General features: G+C 34.8%; 1 protein-coding gene across 7 annotated transcripts in view; it reads left to right on the top strand.

Annotated features, from left to right (window-relative positions):
* The window catches only part of LOC150097746 (MAP/microtubule affinity-regulating kinase 3-like), a 297798-nt gene that overhangs the window by 265467 nt on the left and 15694 nt on the right, over positions 1-16637 (top strand). For 6 of the 7 annotated variants that reach the window (XM_090407471.1, XM_090407465.1, XM_090407466.1 and 3 more), the window contains one exon: positions 8477-8719. In XM_090407471.1, the coding sequence (XP_090263597.1) occupies positions 8477-8719 (243 nt within the window). Of the gene's footprint in view, positions 1-8476; positions 8734-16637 lie in introns of all 7 variants that reach the window. The other variant, XM_090407470.1, reaches the window with a different exon arrangement.

The raw sequence follows: 16637 nt of genomic DNA, 5'->3' as shown, positions 1-16637 counted from the left end.
GGTATACTGATGATACAGTACTCCTTTGTAATGACATGTAAGAACTAGGACTAATTCTTAACAAAAGTTAACAAGATCAGTAATAACAGCTCAATTCTTCAACTCAATTCTAGAAAGACAAAGATCATGGTTCTCAAAGGAAAAATAAACAGAGAAGATCTTGAGAAACAAGTGTACCTTAATGGAGAAAGCATTGAGGAAGTCAGCAAGTTTGAGTACCTGGAATCCTTTATTAATGTGAAGAATTGCTGTTCAGAAGATGTCAGAAAAAGGTTAGGAATGGCTAAAACTGCAGTCAGAGACCTGTCTAAAATCTGGAAGGATGGATCTATCTCCATGGGAACAAAGTTGAGGATTTTAGATGCAGTTGTTTTTCCAACAGCGACTTATGGATGCGAGACTTGGAACCTAAAGAAGTCAGATAAGAAACGGATATCTGCTTTTGAGATGTGGTGTTACAGAAGGCTGTTGAGGATATCATATACTGAAAGGCATACAAATGAATGGGTGTTAGAAAAGATTAGTAGAACTTTAAGGCTCCTTAAGGATATTGACAGAAGAAAGTTAAAATATTTTGGACACATAGAAAGGATGGAAGGAGGACTTCTCAGAACAGTAATAGAAGGTAAAGTTCCTGGAAAAAGAGGCAGGGGGTAGACCATCAATGAGATGGATGCATGGATGGTGTGTGTGTGGAGTGACTGATCTTCAGAGAGTTGAGGCTGCCAGAAAAGCAAACAACAGGACTACACGGTGAGGCCTGTTGTGTAACATCACCGAGCATCGGAGTGACCATACTGCATCTGTAGATGCCCAGTGAACATAGAGAGAGAGAGAGAGGAGGATTTTTTTATTTTTCCATATTTTGTTTAGTTTATTCATGTTGGTCCAACCTAGGTTTAACCTGTGTTTTACTGTTTCCATATTGTTGAGGTTACTAGATATAAGACCCGAGATAAACATATTTATTAACTTGTTCCAGCAGGTGATTTTCGAGATTTATAGAAATATTTTCTTCTTCTCTACCTATCTTCATTATTTTTGTTTTATGAAGATTTATTTTCATACCATAAGTTCTACAAGAGTCATTTAAAATATTAATAGTTTTTTCTAGCTGTGGTTTAGAATCTGCTAAAATACTGATATCATCTGCGTATTTTATGTGATTAATGTTGGTACCATTGATTTTTACACCTGCTTCATCAACTTTACAGACTTAAAGTTGAGGTGAGAGAGGGCAACCCTGCATTACATCTTTCTCGACTCTGAAATCTGCGGTTTTAATGTTGTTCATTTTAACAAAAGCTTTGGTGTCTCCATAATAATTTGTAATAAATGTTAAAATATCAGAATTCATTTTTACGTTTTTTAGGATAGTGATCAATTTGTTTCTATTAACTGAATCGAAGGCTTGCTTAAAATCTATAAAACAACAGTATATGGTCAGGTTGTATTCCCAATATTTTTCTGCTATATTATTAATGGTGAAGATATGATCTATAGTGGATCTAAGTGGCCTGAATCCTGCTTGGTTTTCCTCTATGATTTTTTTCTGTAAGCACCTGTGTTCTCTTTTGTATAATTCAAATGAATAGTTTATAACTATGACTTAAGGGTGTTATGATGGGTCTATAATTTTCACATATTCTTTCGTCTCCTTTTTTGTGAATTGGTATAATAATTCCTGTTTTCCAGTCAGTTGGAATTACTCCTGTATAAAGAATTTGATTAAATAAATTCATTAAGAAATTAATGGCTTCCTTGCCACAATATTTCTGGAGATATTTCATCTTTGCCCGTAGCTTTTGAAAGTTTAATTTGGTTTATTGCATTGATAATTTCTGCTGGGGTTATGGGTGGTGCCTTTTCATATAGCATCTTTTCTGTTATACTTTCCTCCTCCTGTTCTTTTTGAAATAATGTTTGATAGTAGTCCTTCCAAATTATTTTAATATTTTGTATTGACCCAGTTTCTAGATTGTTTTTATCTTTCATTGTTATTAGTTTATCTTTATAGATCTTAGTTAATTCTTTGATAATTTTGTATACTGTTTTATTCTCATTTCTTTTGTTAGCTTCTTTGCACAGTTTTGCTTTTTCCTCCAACCAGTTATTTTTGGCAGATATGCACATTTTATCAGTTTTGTTTTTAAGATTCTTATAATGTTGTTTATTTTCTTCTGTATTTTTTATATTTAATATATGCTTTACTGCTCTTTTTTTCTTCTAAAGTATTTAGAATTTCAGGGATTATCCATTCATGATTTGGTCTTGATGTTGCACCAAGTATGTTTCTTGCAGTGCTTGTAACAATTTTTTTACCTTGATTCCATGTATTTTCTATATTGTCATAGGATAATCTTCTAAACCCATTTCCTATTAGTGTCTGATAGTTATCTTGCATAGATTTCTCTTTCAGTTTTGACAGGTCCACTTTGTTGATAGGAGTTCATGATTTACGATACTCGAATTTTAGTTTAATTTTTGCCGCAAGCAGTTCATGGTCAGTGTCGAAATCTGGATTTTTTAAAGTTCTAACATTTTGCACTGATGATTTCCAATTGCATTTGATTGGAATGTAATCAATACAGTTCTTTATTGTACCATCTGGTGAGGTCCATGCGTATTTGTGGGAAGGTCTTTGGGAAAAAAAGGTATTACAGATAAATAGATTATTTGCTTTACAAAATTCTAATATTCTTTCTCCTCTTTCATTTCTGTTATCAGCTCCGAACCTGCCCATCACATCCTCCATGCTTGGGGGTGAACTTCCCAGTTTTGGCATTAAAATCTCCCATCACTATTAATATATCTTTTTTATTGGTCTTGTCTATTAGATCTTGCAACGTATCATAAAATGTATCGATTTCTTCATCTTCATATGACTGGTCGGGGGTGTAGATTTGAATTATTGTAAAGTGAACATTTTTTTCTTTACCTTTTAATCTGATAGCGATTATTCATGGGCCATGTGGTTCTATGGCCATGACTGCATTTTGTAGACTATTATTCACTAAAATGGCAACTCCTCTATGTATATTGCCTTCTCTGCTCGAGTAGAATAGTTTCCTGAATTTAGATTTATAACTCCTTCTCCTGTTCAATGGATTTCAGCCAAACCTACAATGTCCCATTTAATTCTAGCAAGTTCTTTTTTCATCAGATTTATTTTCCCAGGTTTTAACAGTGTCCTTGTATTTAAGGTTAAGAGATGCGAAACTCTATTGGCTGACCACATACTAAACTTCTCGACTGCTCTCTGGGATCAGTTGCGCCGGTTTCCTCAGATGCAATAACAGTCTCTTGACACAGTGGAGACTCCTGATTCATAGGGTTGAATGGCAGAATAATGCAGCCAGCTTACCACTCCTCTGCTGCATCCTTTGGTCCACGACTCTTTCTTAAATGATTTACTAAAAGAGAACTAAATTAAGCGCCCTAAACTAAATTTCCTAATTTATTTTTAAAAAAAATTTAATTAATAAATAAAAATTTATATATATATATATATATATGTGTGTGTGTGTGTGTGTGTGTGTGTGTGTGTGTATACAATTACAGAAGTTAGGAAAGATTTATAGAGTACTATCTCCCACAAGGGGAAAAGACGTAGACCATCAGATCTGTTTAGATTAGGGGAGTGAAGTAATGTTTCACGTTTCTTTGTAAAGCCATTCCATGAGGAAGTGACTTTTGTCTTTTTCCAATGACTCTGTCTAGTGTTGATGGCATGCTCTGCAAGTCCAGACTGTTCAGGGTACTGAATATACGACTTGTGTTCTTCTAACCGGATCAGAGGAGATCTTCCTGTTTGTCCAAAATATGAGACCCCACAAAGGAAGGGAATCTGGTAGACACCTGGATAGCTGAGATGAGGAAAAATGTAGAGATTTTTCTGATGGGTCAAAAGGCAACACTGATATTTAGTGGTTTTAACACTTTAGGTATACACGTTGTTTCTTCTGTATTTGAAGAGGATGCTGAAGCATAACTTAAATATACATGTAAAATAAAGAATATTTTATGTGAGTTAATTCTGTTATTATAATAGTAGGTAATATGTTTACTCATGATGTTCCCTTACTGAAACTTATATTGAGACTTCATGGAGAGTCTACTTCCAAACATTGTGCTAGATATGGTAAAGTATTAGTTAAAAAGGCGAATTGCATTAACAGAATAATATTCCTAAAGCACTGTAAGATGGCTCAGGTTATTCCTACCTGCTCTAAACTAAAAGAAGTTTTTAGATCTCAGAGAGCCAGTAAGTCACTGTTAAATTATCAACTACAAGAGGCAAAGAAATCTCTTGTAATGTGTCTACTCACAGTATTTCCTTACTGAAACTTATGTCATTTTTGCCCACAACTACCACTAATTTTGATGTCTGTTCTTTTTATCTCTGCAGTGCATGAGTTATTTATTTCATTGTTCCACCAAGAAAACATGTTTTGTGCACTTTATTAGTCATCACACTTCTAATGATTACATTCCCATACAATGATTCATAATTATCATCTGACTCTTTTTTGTAATACTAACTTTCTCATTCTCATGAGTCACTGTTTTCTTTATATTTTTAATATCTTCCAGATGTTTCATGTCACTATTCATTTTCACTAACTCTTGCCTTAACTATTCTACTAAGGTCCTGACTCTTGCTCCAATTTCTAATCGCTCTACTCTATCAACACACTTTTCACATATATTAATGCTTTCCTTCTTTTTGTTTACCTTTAACAGTCCATGAATCTTTCACATTTTTCGGTGTGCATACATGTAGCAATTTTCACAATGCATCCACTTGGAAAAATCCAAGGCAGAACTTGATCTTCATGCTGAAGCTTTCCATGCCACTGACATGCACTTCTTTACAAATGCCATATTCAGAAGCAAAGACAGTAAGAACAAACAAGTAGCAAAACACAAACAAAAAATTCCAACAACAAACACTACTGAAGGACACTTGTATTCATGCTGAATAAATGTAGCACAATTTAGGATAAAAAGCCACACTATACACTGTTTAAAAACACTTTTTTTTTTATTACAGCCAATCTACCACTATATTCACTCATAGCACTGCTGTAAATAAATTAGAAGATAGGGTGATTGAATAATATAGAAGCCATCCAGTGAGAAGGTGTTTAATAGTTTGTATATTGGTTAGACCATAATGGTAATTAGTCAGTATGTATTTCTCCTGCTGTTCATACACTGGTGTTCAAAACCCAAAGATGAACACTATTTCTGAAGATTACGCTGCAAATTGAGGGTCACATGGTAGCACTCAACAGGGCAAAAAGCTGTGCCAAGCAAATTGCGTTGGAAAGAAGCTCTTTTCATGAAGGTAATAAATTTGCAAGCTTTGATATCTTGTAATGTCTCAAAATCATCACTAGATGATTTCATGTGGGGAAGAATTACTGGAAAACTGAAAGAAGGCCGCAGAATTACTGATATTGCCAGAGAGTTTGAATCATACATAGCATAGTATCCTGGCACTGGGCAGCATTTCAAGCAATGGAGCATGTCCCAGACATTTGCTAAGAAGTCATCCTCGCTCTACCATGTAGCATAAAGACAGATTTTTGGTTATAACAGCAAAGCATAATCGATGCACAACAGCAGGTCAGCTTGCAAGTTTGCTCCATTCAAGCACAGATATGTAGATATCTAGCAACAAAGAAGCCTTTAGTCTGTCCATTTTTCCACAGCTCATATGTAGATATGCAGCATTATGGATACAACACCATGTTTTCAGTGGTGTTGTATCCATAAAAATTGGACAAGACACCAACGGGCTAATGTACTCTTTACAGATGAATTGTTTAGTCTCTCCTTCAATTCTAGACGACAATTGATCTGCCATTAAAGTGGTACTACTTACCATTGTGAGAATGCTCTTGAAAGGGAGATATGGCAGGGCTGGGATCCATTATGCGTCCATTAAGCATAATGGACACTTTGAGCTGCAAGTGTTGGAAAAAGGTACTATGACTGGTGAATGATACGAAATTCTTCAACATCATGTTCAGTTGTTGGATCATGTGGGATGGTGCTGTAGGAGAATTCATTTTTATGGATGACAATCGTACAAGAAGTGGAAATGTTTCTGGAGACTGAGTATATTAATTGAATCTAGTGGCTATCACATTCCCCATATCTCAAACCCCATGAAACACATTTGGGATGCAATAGGGAGATGGATTGCTACTTGAAATGCCACTCCAGAAATAAACAAGGCCTTAGCCTTGCTCTGAAGGAGGATTGGGCCAGTCTGCCTCAAGAACTGAATCACTTGGTGCTAAGCATGGTACGATGTTGTGAGAGTTGTATTGCAGTTTGGGTTGAACATATTCCAAACTGAAATGTTTCTCTGCATTCCTTAGCTATGTCCTGTAACTTTTGCCAAAAAAAAATGCAATTTAATTTGTATGAAATTTATAACACATTTTTTGTGTAATATAATTTATTAGTATGCTGGCAATAAATTTACATCCACATTTGGTTGTAGTCTTAAATTTTTTCATATACAGCTAAAGATGTAGTTCGTCCTTACACCAGTATAGTTTTTTTTATTATTATTATTTTTTTTTTTTTATTGCAGCATTAAGTTGTCTTGGACAGGTTGGTTTCCTTCTGGGTGTTCTAGTTTTTCAATCACAAATAAAACTGATCTTGAACACATTCTGTAATAATATGAATTTGGATAATTCCTGGAGTTCATGCCCTTGCCACCTTAGATGGATTTATTTCTTTGTTTTCTGGTGGATTGCCAATGCTAATTATGATAAAAATAAAATAAAAAAAAAAAAAGTGACTCAAGCAAATAGCCTGGTGAAATAGGAAAAAAGTTTGTCACCTTCCTTTTCAATTTTTTAATGTTAGTGTCCTTTAAGAAATATTCTCTTGTAGATCATGGCACCATCTTTTACTGCATTGCTGGCTCTTTAGTATAATGCGCAATTAATTGAAATGAAAAAAAAAACTTATTAATAGAATCTATATCATTCACATTTCATAAAGCATCTAATATGTCAGTTTTAAAGAAACTGACATTTTTTGTTTCAAAAGATTCTTTAAAGCTGGCATATTAGATGCTCTAAAGAAGAGTGAAATAAAATCATTGCTCATATCCAAAGGGGAAAAAACTGTTATAAGTCTGATTCTCCAACTAGATGAACTTTTTTTCAACTTCTCGAGTTATTTGATCTCTGGAATGGGCAAGTAGGACTCCCCCTTTCAAAAACTCAGGTTTTTAATCCTATAACTCAAGAAAATGGACCATAGAATTCACATATTTTCAGATAATAATATATAGTCATTAGGAGCCACAAGATGGTTGCAGTTGTTTCCCATATCCTCTTCCTCCCCAGATGTCTTAAAATTATTCATGGCCTTGCACCATCTATCATTGGTTGCTTTTCACTATTCAAAAGTTAGTTAAGACCAATAAACTTTCCCTTCTCTGTTTGAGTAATAAAAGGAATAGCAGTTTCTATTATTTTTTTTAAAATCCAGTATCAATGAATTAGCCATCTAATCTTTACCTTCCCATATTAGTTGATGTTGACCATCCATCTTGTCCTTTCAGCTTCATATTGTCTTTTAAAAATTTAGATGCTTTCATTTTTTAATATCATTCCTATACACAAAAAGTTAATCATCACCTATAGTGTGTACCATGATTAAGCCAAGGGCTAAATAATTCAAGACTATGTTCTCAAGACTGAACACGTTTTTAAAATAAAGCTTCAAGCTTCCATTAAATAAGATGGTGGTGTTAAAACTCACCATTTATGAGTGGGTGAAGTTTCAAGTTCACGTTAGTTTCTGTTGCATTTAATTAATAACATAGAGAATGCAGATATTTACATAAAACTAAAATCAAGAGAATTTGTTTAAAAAAACAATGAAGTCAGCCTGGTTGTCCAATCTAGTTTGCAGAGTGAATAGCATCTCCACTCTGCAAACCAGTGATCTGTGGAGTTAAATTCCATTGTCAATTTGGATGTCTTTAGGTGATAGATGAATTTCATCGAAAAGATTCCATGTCTGTTCTCTAGAGCAGGGTTATTGGATTTAATCCCGAGTAAACAAGATTGTATATGAAATTTTACATTTTAAAAAATTTATTTTAGAATGATATCACTTTTCTACATTAATTTGAGGTAGTAAGCTCAAATGAAACAATACTAATTTATAAATAAATGTCACATTGTAAACATGGTTTAGTATCTTTGAATCAGTCATTTTAATGGTATTTTGTAACTTTAAAAATTGTACTTAGCTTATTAATTTGAAAATTAAATTTTATATTTTAATATTTAGCTAAATGTTAATTATCCATAACAATTCACATTTTAAACAAGGCTTGGGATCAGTTGGAAAATTTGATAATTATCAAGAAAGTTGTAAAAATTTTAAAAAAAAGTAACTGAATTTTGCATTATAAATAATTTTTTATGTTTAGTACTGCATCCACTATAAAGCATCCAGCTGCAGTATCTCCTCTTCCATCCATAAACCGAGCATTTCCTCGAGGTACTGCCAATAGAAGCACCTTTCACAGTGGACAAACAAGGGAGCGACGCTATCCTAATTCTTGCAATGGTCCTGCAGGAATGGTTCCTCTACATGCACAGGATATGGCAAGCATGAATCAAGCGGGAAGACAGTCATTTTTTAGTAAACTATCCTCCAAGTTCAGTAAACGGTGAGTGGCTTCATGTAAGTGTACTTGCTTTTGTCTGAAACAATAAGTGATAATGAAACACCTTTTTGTTTTAATTTTATGTGTGTACATTGCAAAGGAGTACAGGTTTAGATTTTCCAAAATTTAGTTCTGATTTATATAACAGAATTTTATTGCCAAAATATAGTAATACAGTTATATATGTACATCATAATTGAAGGAATTCATGATAATATAGCTGACTTTATTATATAATTGTTCACAATGGAATGAACAATTTTTATTTTAATATAGTCAGCTCTTAGTATAGTAAACACTGTTATAGTCTGACCACATAAGCAAGAGCTGTTGTTGGAAGACTGCCAAGAAGAGTCAATTCATGTTGAAGGGGAAAAAGAAATAAAGCGATGTACAAACTGGTCACTAACACATGAAATCGCGTGCTTTATATGTAAAATTTTCCAACTGTTATACAAGCAAAATAGTTACTTACCACTTTAAAAACTACAATGATCATAAAAGAGAAGTAAATTTTCTGCCTTGTAATAATAAACACTCATCTCCCAATACGGAATGATTACCCTATTATCGGAATGGATTCTCCTTCTTTTGACATGCGCAGAAGGGTCTCGTATCTGTGAACGTACTATAGTGCATTCATTAGGTAAAAATTGTGGAGGCTACAGTCATATTGGAGTAATAATTTACTTTACTTTTAAAAATGACTACTTGATGTTTCAACCTTCAGGAATATAGTACGCACACAGTGACACAAGCTATATGTTGATTCATTACTGTATGTTACATCATTATTACTGTTCATCCATTTATACTAGTCTTGTCTCTGGCAAGAGATATAATAAATAAAATTTAAAAACACATTAAAATAAACAAATACAATTTGTGTACAAGTGGAACTGTATCAGTAACTATTGGCTAGGGTTTAATTCTCTATTCATGTTATTTCTGAATTATTTTTTGTTTGAAGATCACTAGTTAACTTATCCATACTTAACTGGACTACAGTTCTATTTTTGCTGGTTTCTGTATATCTGGAGCCTCTGTAGCTCAGTCAGCATAGATGAAGCCCTTTGGTTGGAAAGATCTGGGTTCAATTCCCATCAGTGACATGAGGAACCTTTATCTGGTCTCTTTTAACTAAAGGTGAGTTAGCCAGTCTCATATGGAGTTAAGGAGTTTTTTCACCCAGAAACTTGGGTTTTTCGTCCCTCAGAACAGGCAAACTGGCCGTGTGAACACACATCAATTACAGTCATGAATATGTCCCAGCCATATGCAGTCCCAAGCCTGGATAAAAATTGGGGGGGGGGGGGGGGGAGCAATGGTGAACTACCCTGTAAAAATCTCACCAGGAATACTTTGTGGGCAATGCCTACAAAGTCACCTACGGTCGGAAATGACTGAAAGCGAAAATCAGTCAGTCTATATATCTAATATCTAACTAGTTGATGCTATGGAATTTTTGGAGTTCTACGATTCTGTTCTTTTAGGTGGCATGTACTGGATGGACTGCATAATCATGAGCTTGTAGCTAAGTCATTGTTTTAATATTGATTTAATCATATTTTGATACTTAGTGATTGTAGTATTCTTGTGGGTGAGTATGTTTATTTATTTTTGATATATTTATATTGTGCACAATAGATAAATTGTGTTATTCATGGCATCGATGTGAATGAGAACAATGGTGGCCAAGACATCATTGTGTAGGGGTTAGACAAGGGGGATTTTGTGAAATGTAGTGTGTGTGCATGCTATGCATTCGTTGCCAAGAGAAAAAGATTGTGGTATGAGAGTGGCATTGCAGAGAGAGAGAGAGAGAGAGAATGTGTGTGTCGTATTTCTGGCCTCGTAAAACATCTACGACACACACATTCTCTCATGTTTTACGAGGCCAGAAATGCAAGATTTGTTGAAAGCAAGAGAATGAAGTAGTGGAAGTTAGTACTGAAAATCATGAAATTGAAAGTATTGGAATGCATGGAGTTCCAGCTTTAAACGATCGTGAAAGAGAGTATGAATGAGGTGATTGAAAATAGCAGTAAGACAGCATATGCAAATGTTTCAGTGGCGGAAGTTCAGAAGAACGTTGAAGACTTGAATAAAGAAATTGCTCGCTTGCATGTAGTCCTTCACAGGATAAAGCACGAGATTGAAAACTGCAGAGACGACAAGAGATTGGATGAACAGAGAACAGAAAAAAGCAAGAGGTCTAAAACCAAAAAGAAAATTGTAAGAATAAACAAGAGAAAGGGACTCGTACCCTGAATCTCCTGAGAAGTGGACTCAGGGCACAAGAGCGTTGGATCTTGTTATGAGATCAGAAAACCTGTCTATAACCAAGGTGGCTACATTGCCACCCGAGTGATCGTCTGGTCTTGACTTCTGAGGTAGGAAAACTTGGAAATTCCAGTTAAGAAGGGATATATATATGGAACTACAAGGCAGGTGATTGTGATACTTAGGAGGCAGCTTGAAGCAGTACCGTGGCATAAAGATCTGCAAGCGAAGATGTTTACACACACACACACACACACACACACACACACACACACACACACACACAGGTGATAGTCAAGGGTGGTGAAGAAATGTAAACACGTTAACACAAGAATATTTTAATATTTGCCAAATATTTCAGTCTGAAATTAACAGACTATCCGCAGTGGCCTGATAGGATCAGTGTTTTACAAGGTGGAATACAAACATTTGATCACTCAAAAGTAGAACGAGCTGCATGATGTTACATTGCTAAGCACTAAAGAGAGGTAAATTTGTTCATCACTCTGATGAAATTGAAAAGAGTGGCTGATGGACAGATATTAGAAAGTAGAATATGGAGGAACAGAATCCTGTGCCTCAGGGCACTGTGCTTCGACCACTGCTGTTGTATATATTCAATTGCTTGCTGATAATTCAAAGTTGGGCAGGGTAATAGTTAAGGTGATGGAGAACTTGTGGGATGATTTAAATAGGTTGACAGTATGGGCATAATGGATGTCAATTTAATTTGGAAAAGTGTAAGGTTGTGCATTTTAGGATACAAAGATTACAACTGTGTATTACGTTGAGGGAACTGTACTCTAGGAAATTGATGAAGCCATGGATTTGGGGGTAGTGAAAGATAGAGCACTGAAGCTTAGAGGACATATTGCTAAAGCATCCAGGGTAGCTTACAGGATTATTTGGTTATTGAAAAACTAAGAAGTGGAGATAGAGGAATTATCATTCCTCTTTATAAAGCCTTGATATGACCACATCTGGATTACTCTGCTCAAGTCTGTGGTCACTTAAGTTTCTTGAGGGTGAGGAAGAGATGTGGAGGATCCAGAGGGGCTAGTAGATGGTGAGTGGTTTGTGAATTGCAAAAGCTGGTTGATAGGGGGAGGGAAAAAAAAAGAGAGAGAGGGGGGGGATGGGGAGATATGATAGAAACATTTAAGTTACATAACACAGCTTTTATAGGATTGATGCAAGGGAAATGTTTTGGCACTTGGTGAATGAATGGAATGGGTTGACTAAGCTAATAGTGAGTGCCTTGTCTGTTAATGGTTTTCTAGGAGAGGTATACATATTGTGTTGATAGTTTGGGTCTCCCACAGTGAGTCTTAGAACTCCATGGAAGTGCTCATGCAATAATAATAATTTATTATCCCTTTCACCAACTGTTACATAGGGTTGCAGATGGGCCATCCTTTCCTTGGAACTCTTAGACCACCATTTTTTGTTGAGATTCAAGTGTTTAATTAGCTTCTCACAGGCTTCTTTCAATTTTTATTCCAACCAGGTTACAGTATGATCAGGACTGTACTTACACTTATCCTGAGGCACTAAAGAGAGCTCTGGGGGGGGGGGGGGGGGCTCATTGTTTGTGCCCTTAAATTGGCTCTAATTTTTTAGAGCCGCCATGAGCCTGTGCTGTCCTGAGTATGATATAAGAAATGGACACCTTTCTGGTCAGTTCTGCAGCATGTTTCAAGTGCATGATCAGATAGGCCTTATTTTATGATCAGATAGGCCTTATTTTCCATAATTAAAACAAATGATTGAAAAAAAGTCAATTTACCGTATTTTTCAGACCATAAGATGCATTTTTACATAGAAAAATCAACTTAAAATTGGGGTGCATCTTATGAATCTTTACACTGTGCTGAAGCTGTTAGCGAAGTTCAATTACTGGCGCAATATGTTAATAAAATTTGTAAGTATACGCCACTGAAGGTAGGTAGGTACCTAAGTTATCTTGTTGCATATGGGTGAATCACCGATTTAAGCATCAATAGTCATTAGTGTGTAAACACATGCACTTTTGTACGATTCATTTGAATTATTTTTTATAAGTTGTTAAAATTTTTATCTTCAAATTAGAAAAAATGAGTGTAAATCAAAAAAGACTTTCATATAACATGAGTTATAAATTAAATGTGATAAATTATGCAAAACAATATGGAAACAGAGCAGCAGAAAGACATTTTGGTCCACCACCAACAGAAAAAATGGTTCATGAGTGGAGAAAACAAGAGGAACAATTAAAACTGCTATGTAAACACAAGAAAACATTCCGTTCACACCTAAAAAAATGGCCAGAATTAGAAGTACAAATGAAAAATTGGGTAACAAATCATTGAAACATGGGAATATCTGTTTCTACGAAAATGATAATTTTTGAAGCGAAACGATGGGCAACTGCTAACGGAATTTTAGATTTTACCAGATCACTGTCTTGGTGCTTTAGATATATGAAAAGACACAGGTTATGCATGCGTACAAAAACCACTCTAGCCCAAAAAATGCTGGCTGACTATGAAGCTAAAATTATAGAATTCCATAGATTTGTCATATCAGCGAGAAGGAAATTTAACTTTGAGCTTAATCAAATTGCGAACATGAATGAAGTGCCTCTAACTTTTGATGTTCCTTCAAATCGGACATTAGATTCAAAAGACACCAAATCAATAGTGATCAAAACAACAGGTCACGAAAAAACTCACTACACTGTAGTTTTAGCTTGTTGCGCGGATGGAACAAAACTACCACCCAATGTTAATCTTCAAGAGAAAAACGTTACCGAGAGATGAAATTTCTTGTGGTATTATTATCCATGTTCAAGATAAAGGCTGGATGGACGAAACAGGAATGAAATTATGGATACAAAAGATATGGGCAAAACGTCCAGGTGCGTTGTTTCAAAAGCCTGCGATGTTAGTGGTGGATCAATTCAGAGCGCATAAAACAGAATCAACCAAGAAGCTTTTAAAAGAAATGAATACAGAATTAGCTGTCATTCCTGGAGGCCTTACAAGTCAATTACAACCCTTGGATGGATCTATTAATAAACCATTCAAAAATTTTATGTGGGAAGAGTGGAACAAATGGATAGCAAAGCCAAATCATGATGTTATAGCAACAGGATGTATGAAACGGCCAACAATTTCAGAAGTATGTACCCGGGTGAAAAATTCATGGGAAGCTGTGAAAGAAGAGATGATTATAAAGTCATTTAAGAAATGTGGGATAAGTAATGCGATGGATGGTACCGAAGATGAGGCAGTTTGTGAAGGGAGTGACAACAATAGTTCAGACGAAAGTAATACGAACAGTGACATTAACGAGACAACTGATAGTACCGAGAGTGAAGATGAACTGAATATTGCTAATACAAATGATTGTAACAATAAATAAAAATTAAGTAAGAATTTGTAAATATCTATATATAATAAAATATTTTTTTCTAAAAATCGTCTCATAAATTTGGGGTGCATCTTATCATCCAAAAAATATGGTAATTTTGAGACACAATTAGCTTTTGTAGATTATGAAAAGGCTTTTGATAAAATACAGACAGAAAAATTATGGAGTATAATGAAAAATCAAGGTATCCATTATATTTAGCTGATGGATAGATATTATGCAGATGATGTTATACTTTTGAATAAATCCAGTGCACATCTGCAAGATTTCCTGACTAAATTGAATAACTTTAAATTTGGTATGAGAATCAGCAATAAAATGACAAAGACAGTGAAAATAGGCAGAAACACTGAAAACATCAATATCCTGAATTGTGAACCTGTAGAACTAGTAAAATATTTTAGCTATTTAGGCATAGTTTTTAGTGAAGATGGCAAATTAAATTTGGTAATAGACAACAGAATAAGCAAAACTGGTATGGTGAGGAGCCAATTGAATACATTTAAAAATGAATAACAAAGAAATTAGCCAAAACACCAAACTAGCAGTACATTATACAGTGTTCAAACCAGTTTTAAGTTATGGATCTAAGAGCTGGGGTAGAAGTAAAACACTTGATCAAAGACTGGAGACCATAGATACGGCAATCCTCCAATTAGTGCGTCTTTTTTTTTTTCTATACCCTAATTCGATTAGTGCGCTTATATACATCTAAAAAATAAATGTTACAGATTTTAAACATTTTATATGTATACATTGTTTATGGCTAACTATTTAAAAAAAATGACCAGGATGAAATAATGTGTTACCGATTTAAAACATTTTAGAAAATTATTTTTAATGGCATACTACACTATGTTCCAAATTTGCTGCCAAAATTTATGTCGTCTGCTAATTACATAGCAATTTGATCATATCTCATGCCTCCTTTGCAATTGTTTCCTTTACTTTTTTTTTATTTTAAAGTATTTTCTCAACCTTTCATCATGACTAAAAGAATTAGTAAGCAAAAAAGTGGAGGTGTGAAAGAAAATGATTCAAAAAATAATCTCACTGGAAAAACTTGAAATAATAAAGAAAAATGAACAAGGTGAATCCAGAAAAAGGTAGGACAAGAACACAAAAATCGGTGGATCAACTATAAGGGCAATTTTAAGCAAAGCTGCTGAATACAATGGGAAAGGTAAGGCTGCTTCAGAGTATTATATTATCCAAGTATTATAATAATTGAATTAGAGAGACTTCTTTCTGCATGGATCAAATATTGTAACCAAAAACGGATCCACTAAACACTGACCTTATTAAATCAAAACAATTAAGTCTCTTTGTAACCTTGAAAGAAAGGGCTATCAGTGATGGAAAAGAAGAAGAATTCCACACTTGTGCTTGGTGGTTTGAGTGTATCAAAAAGAGAAATAGCTTGCGTAATGTTCTAATCACAGACGAAGCTGTAAGTGCAGAAAAGGAGGTAGCCACAAATTATCCAGAGATTTTGAAGAAAATTTTGTAAGAAGCAGGGGGCTATAAGAAATTTAGTTTAATCCTTTATCCAAGTGTGAGCAAACAAAGTTTGTGCCTGAAAATATCTTCAGGACTGAATATGGTGTTGTACTACCTTACTGAGGTAAGGTAGTACAACACTGGGAAACTCGCAGCAAAGGTGGACCAAGCTACCCCTTAATGCATAACATTATACATATCTGCAAAGAGATGTGTTTTGCATTATGGGAGATACTGGAATAGGAGTGATGGTATCTTGGTCTACCTTTGCTGTGAGTTGCCCAGTGTTGTACTACCTTACTGGGGTAGGGTAGTACAACACCATATTCAGTCCTGAAGATATTTTCAGGTGAAAACTTTGTTTGCTCACACTTGGATAAAGGATTAAACAAAATTTATTATAATCTAACCAAGTGAAAAATAAACTTCCAGCATCTTTCTCTAAATCCAGAGTAATTTAATAAAAAAGGTGGCACATCTTTTGGCAACTCCTATTGGTAGGGATGACCTTGCTATTGCTTCCGACTGATATCTCCACCACTGAGCACTGAAGAGACCTCAATAAAGGTTGAAACTAGTCTGGGTAGTGGCCAATCCCTTAATGCATAATGTTATACATATCCGCAAGGAGATGTGTTTTACATTATGGGAAATACTGGAATAGGAGTGATGGTAGCTTGGTCCACCTTTGCTGCGAATTTCCTGGTGTTATCTTACCCCAGTAAGG

This window comes from Typopeltis vanoorti, chromosome 17 (genome assembly GCF_054136105.1).
Source record: "Typopeltis vanoorti isolate ZY-2024b chromosome 17, IOZ_Tvanoo_1.0, whole genome shotgun sequence".
Classification (NCBI taxonomy): Eukaryota; Metazoa; Arthropoda; class Arachnida; order Uropygi; family Thelyphonidae; genus Typopeltis; species Typopeltis vanoorti.
The sequence above is the reverse complement of the archived record's forward strand: the minus strand, read 5'-3'. Positions and strand labels throughout refer to the sequence as shown.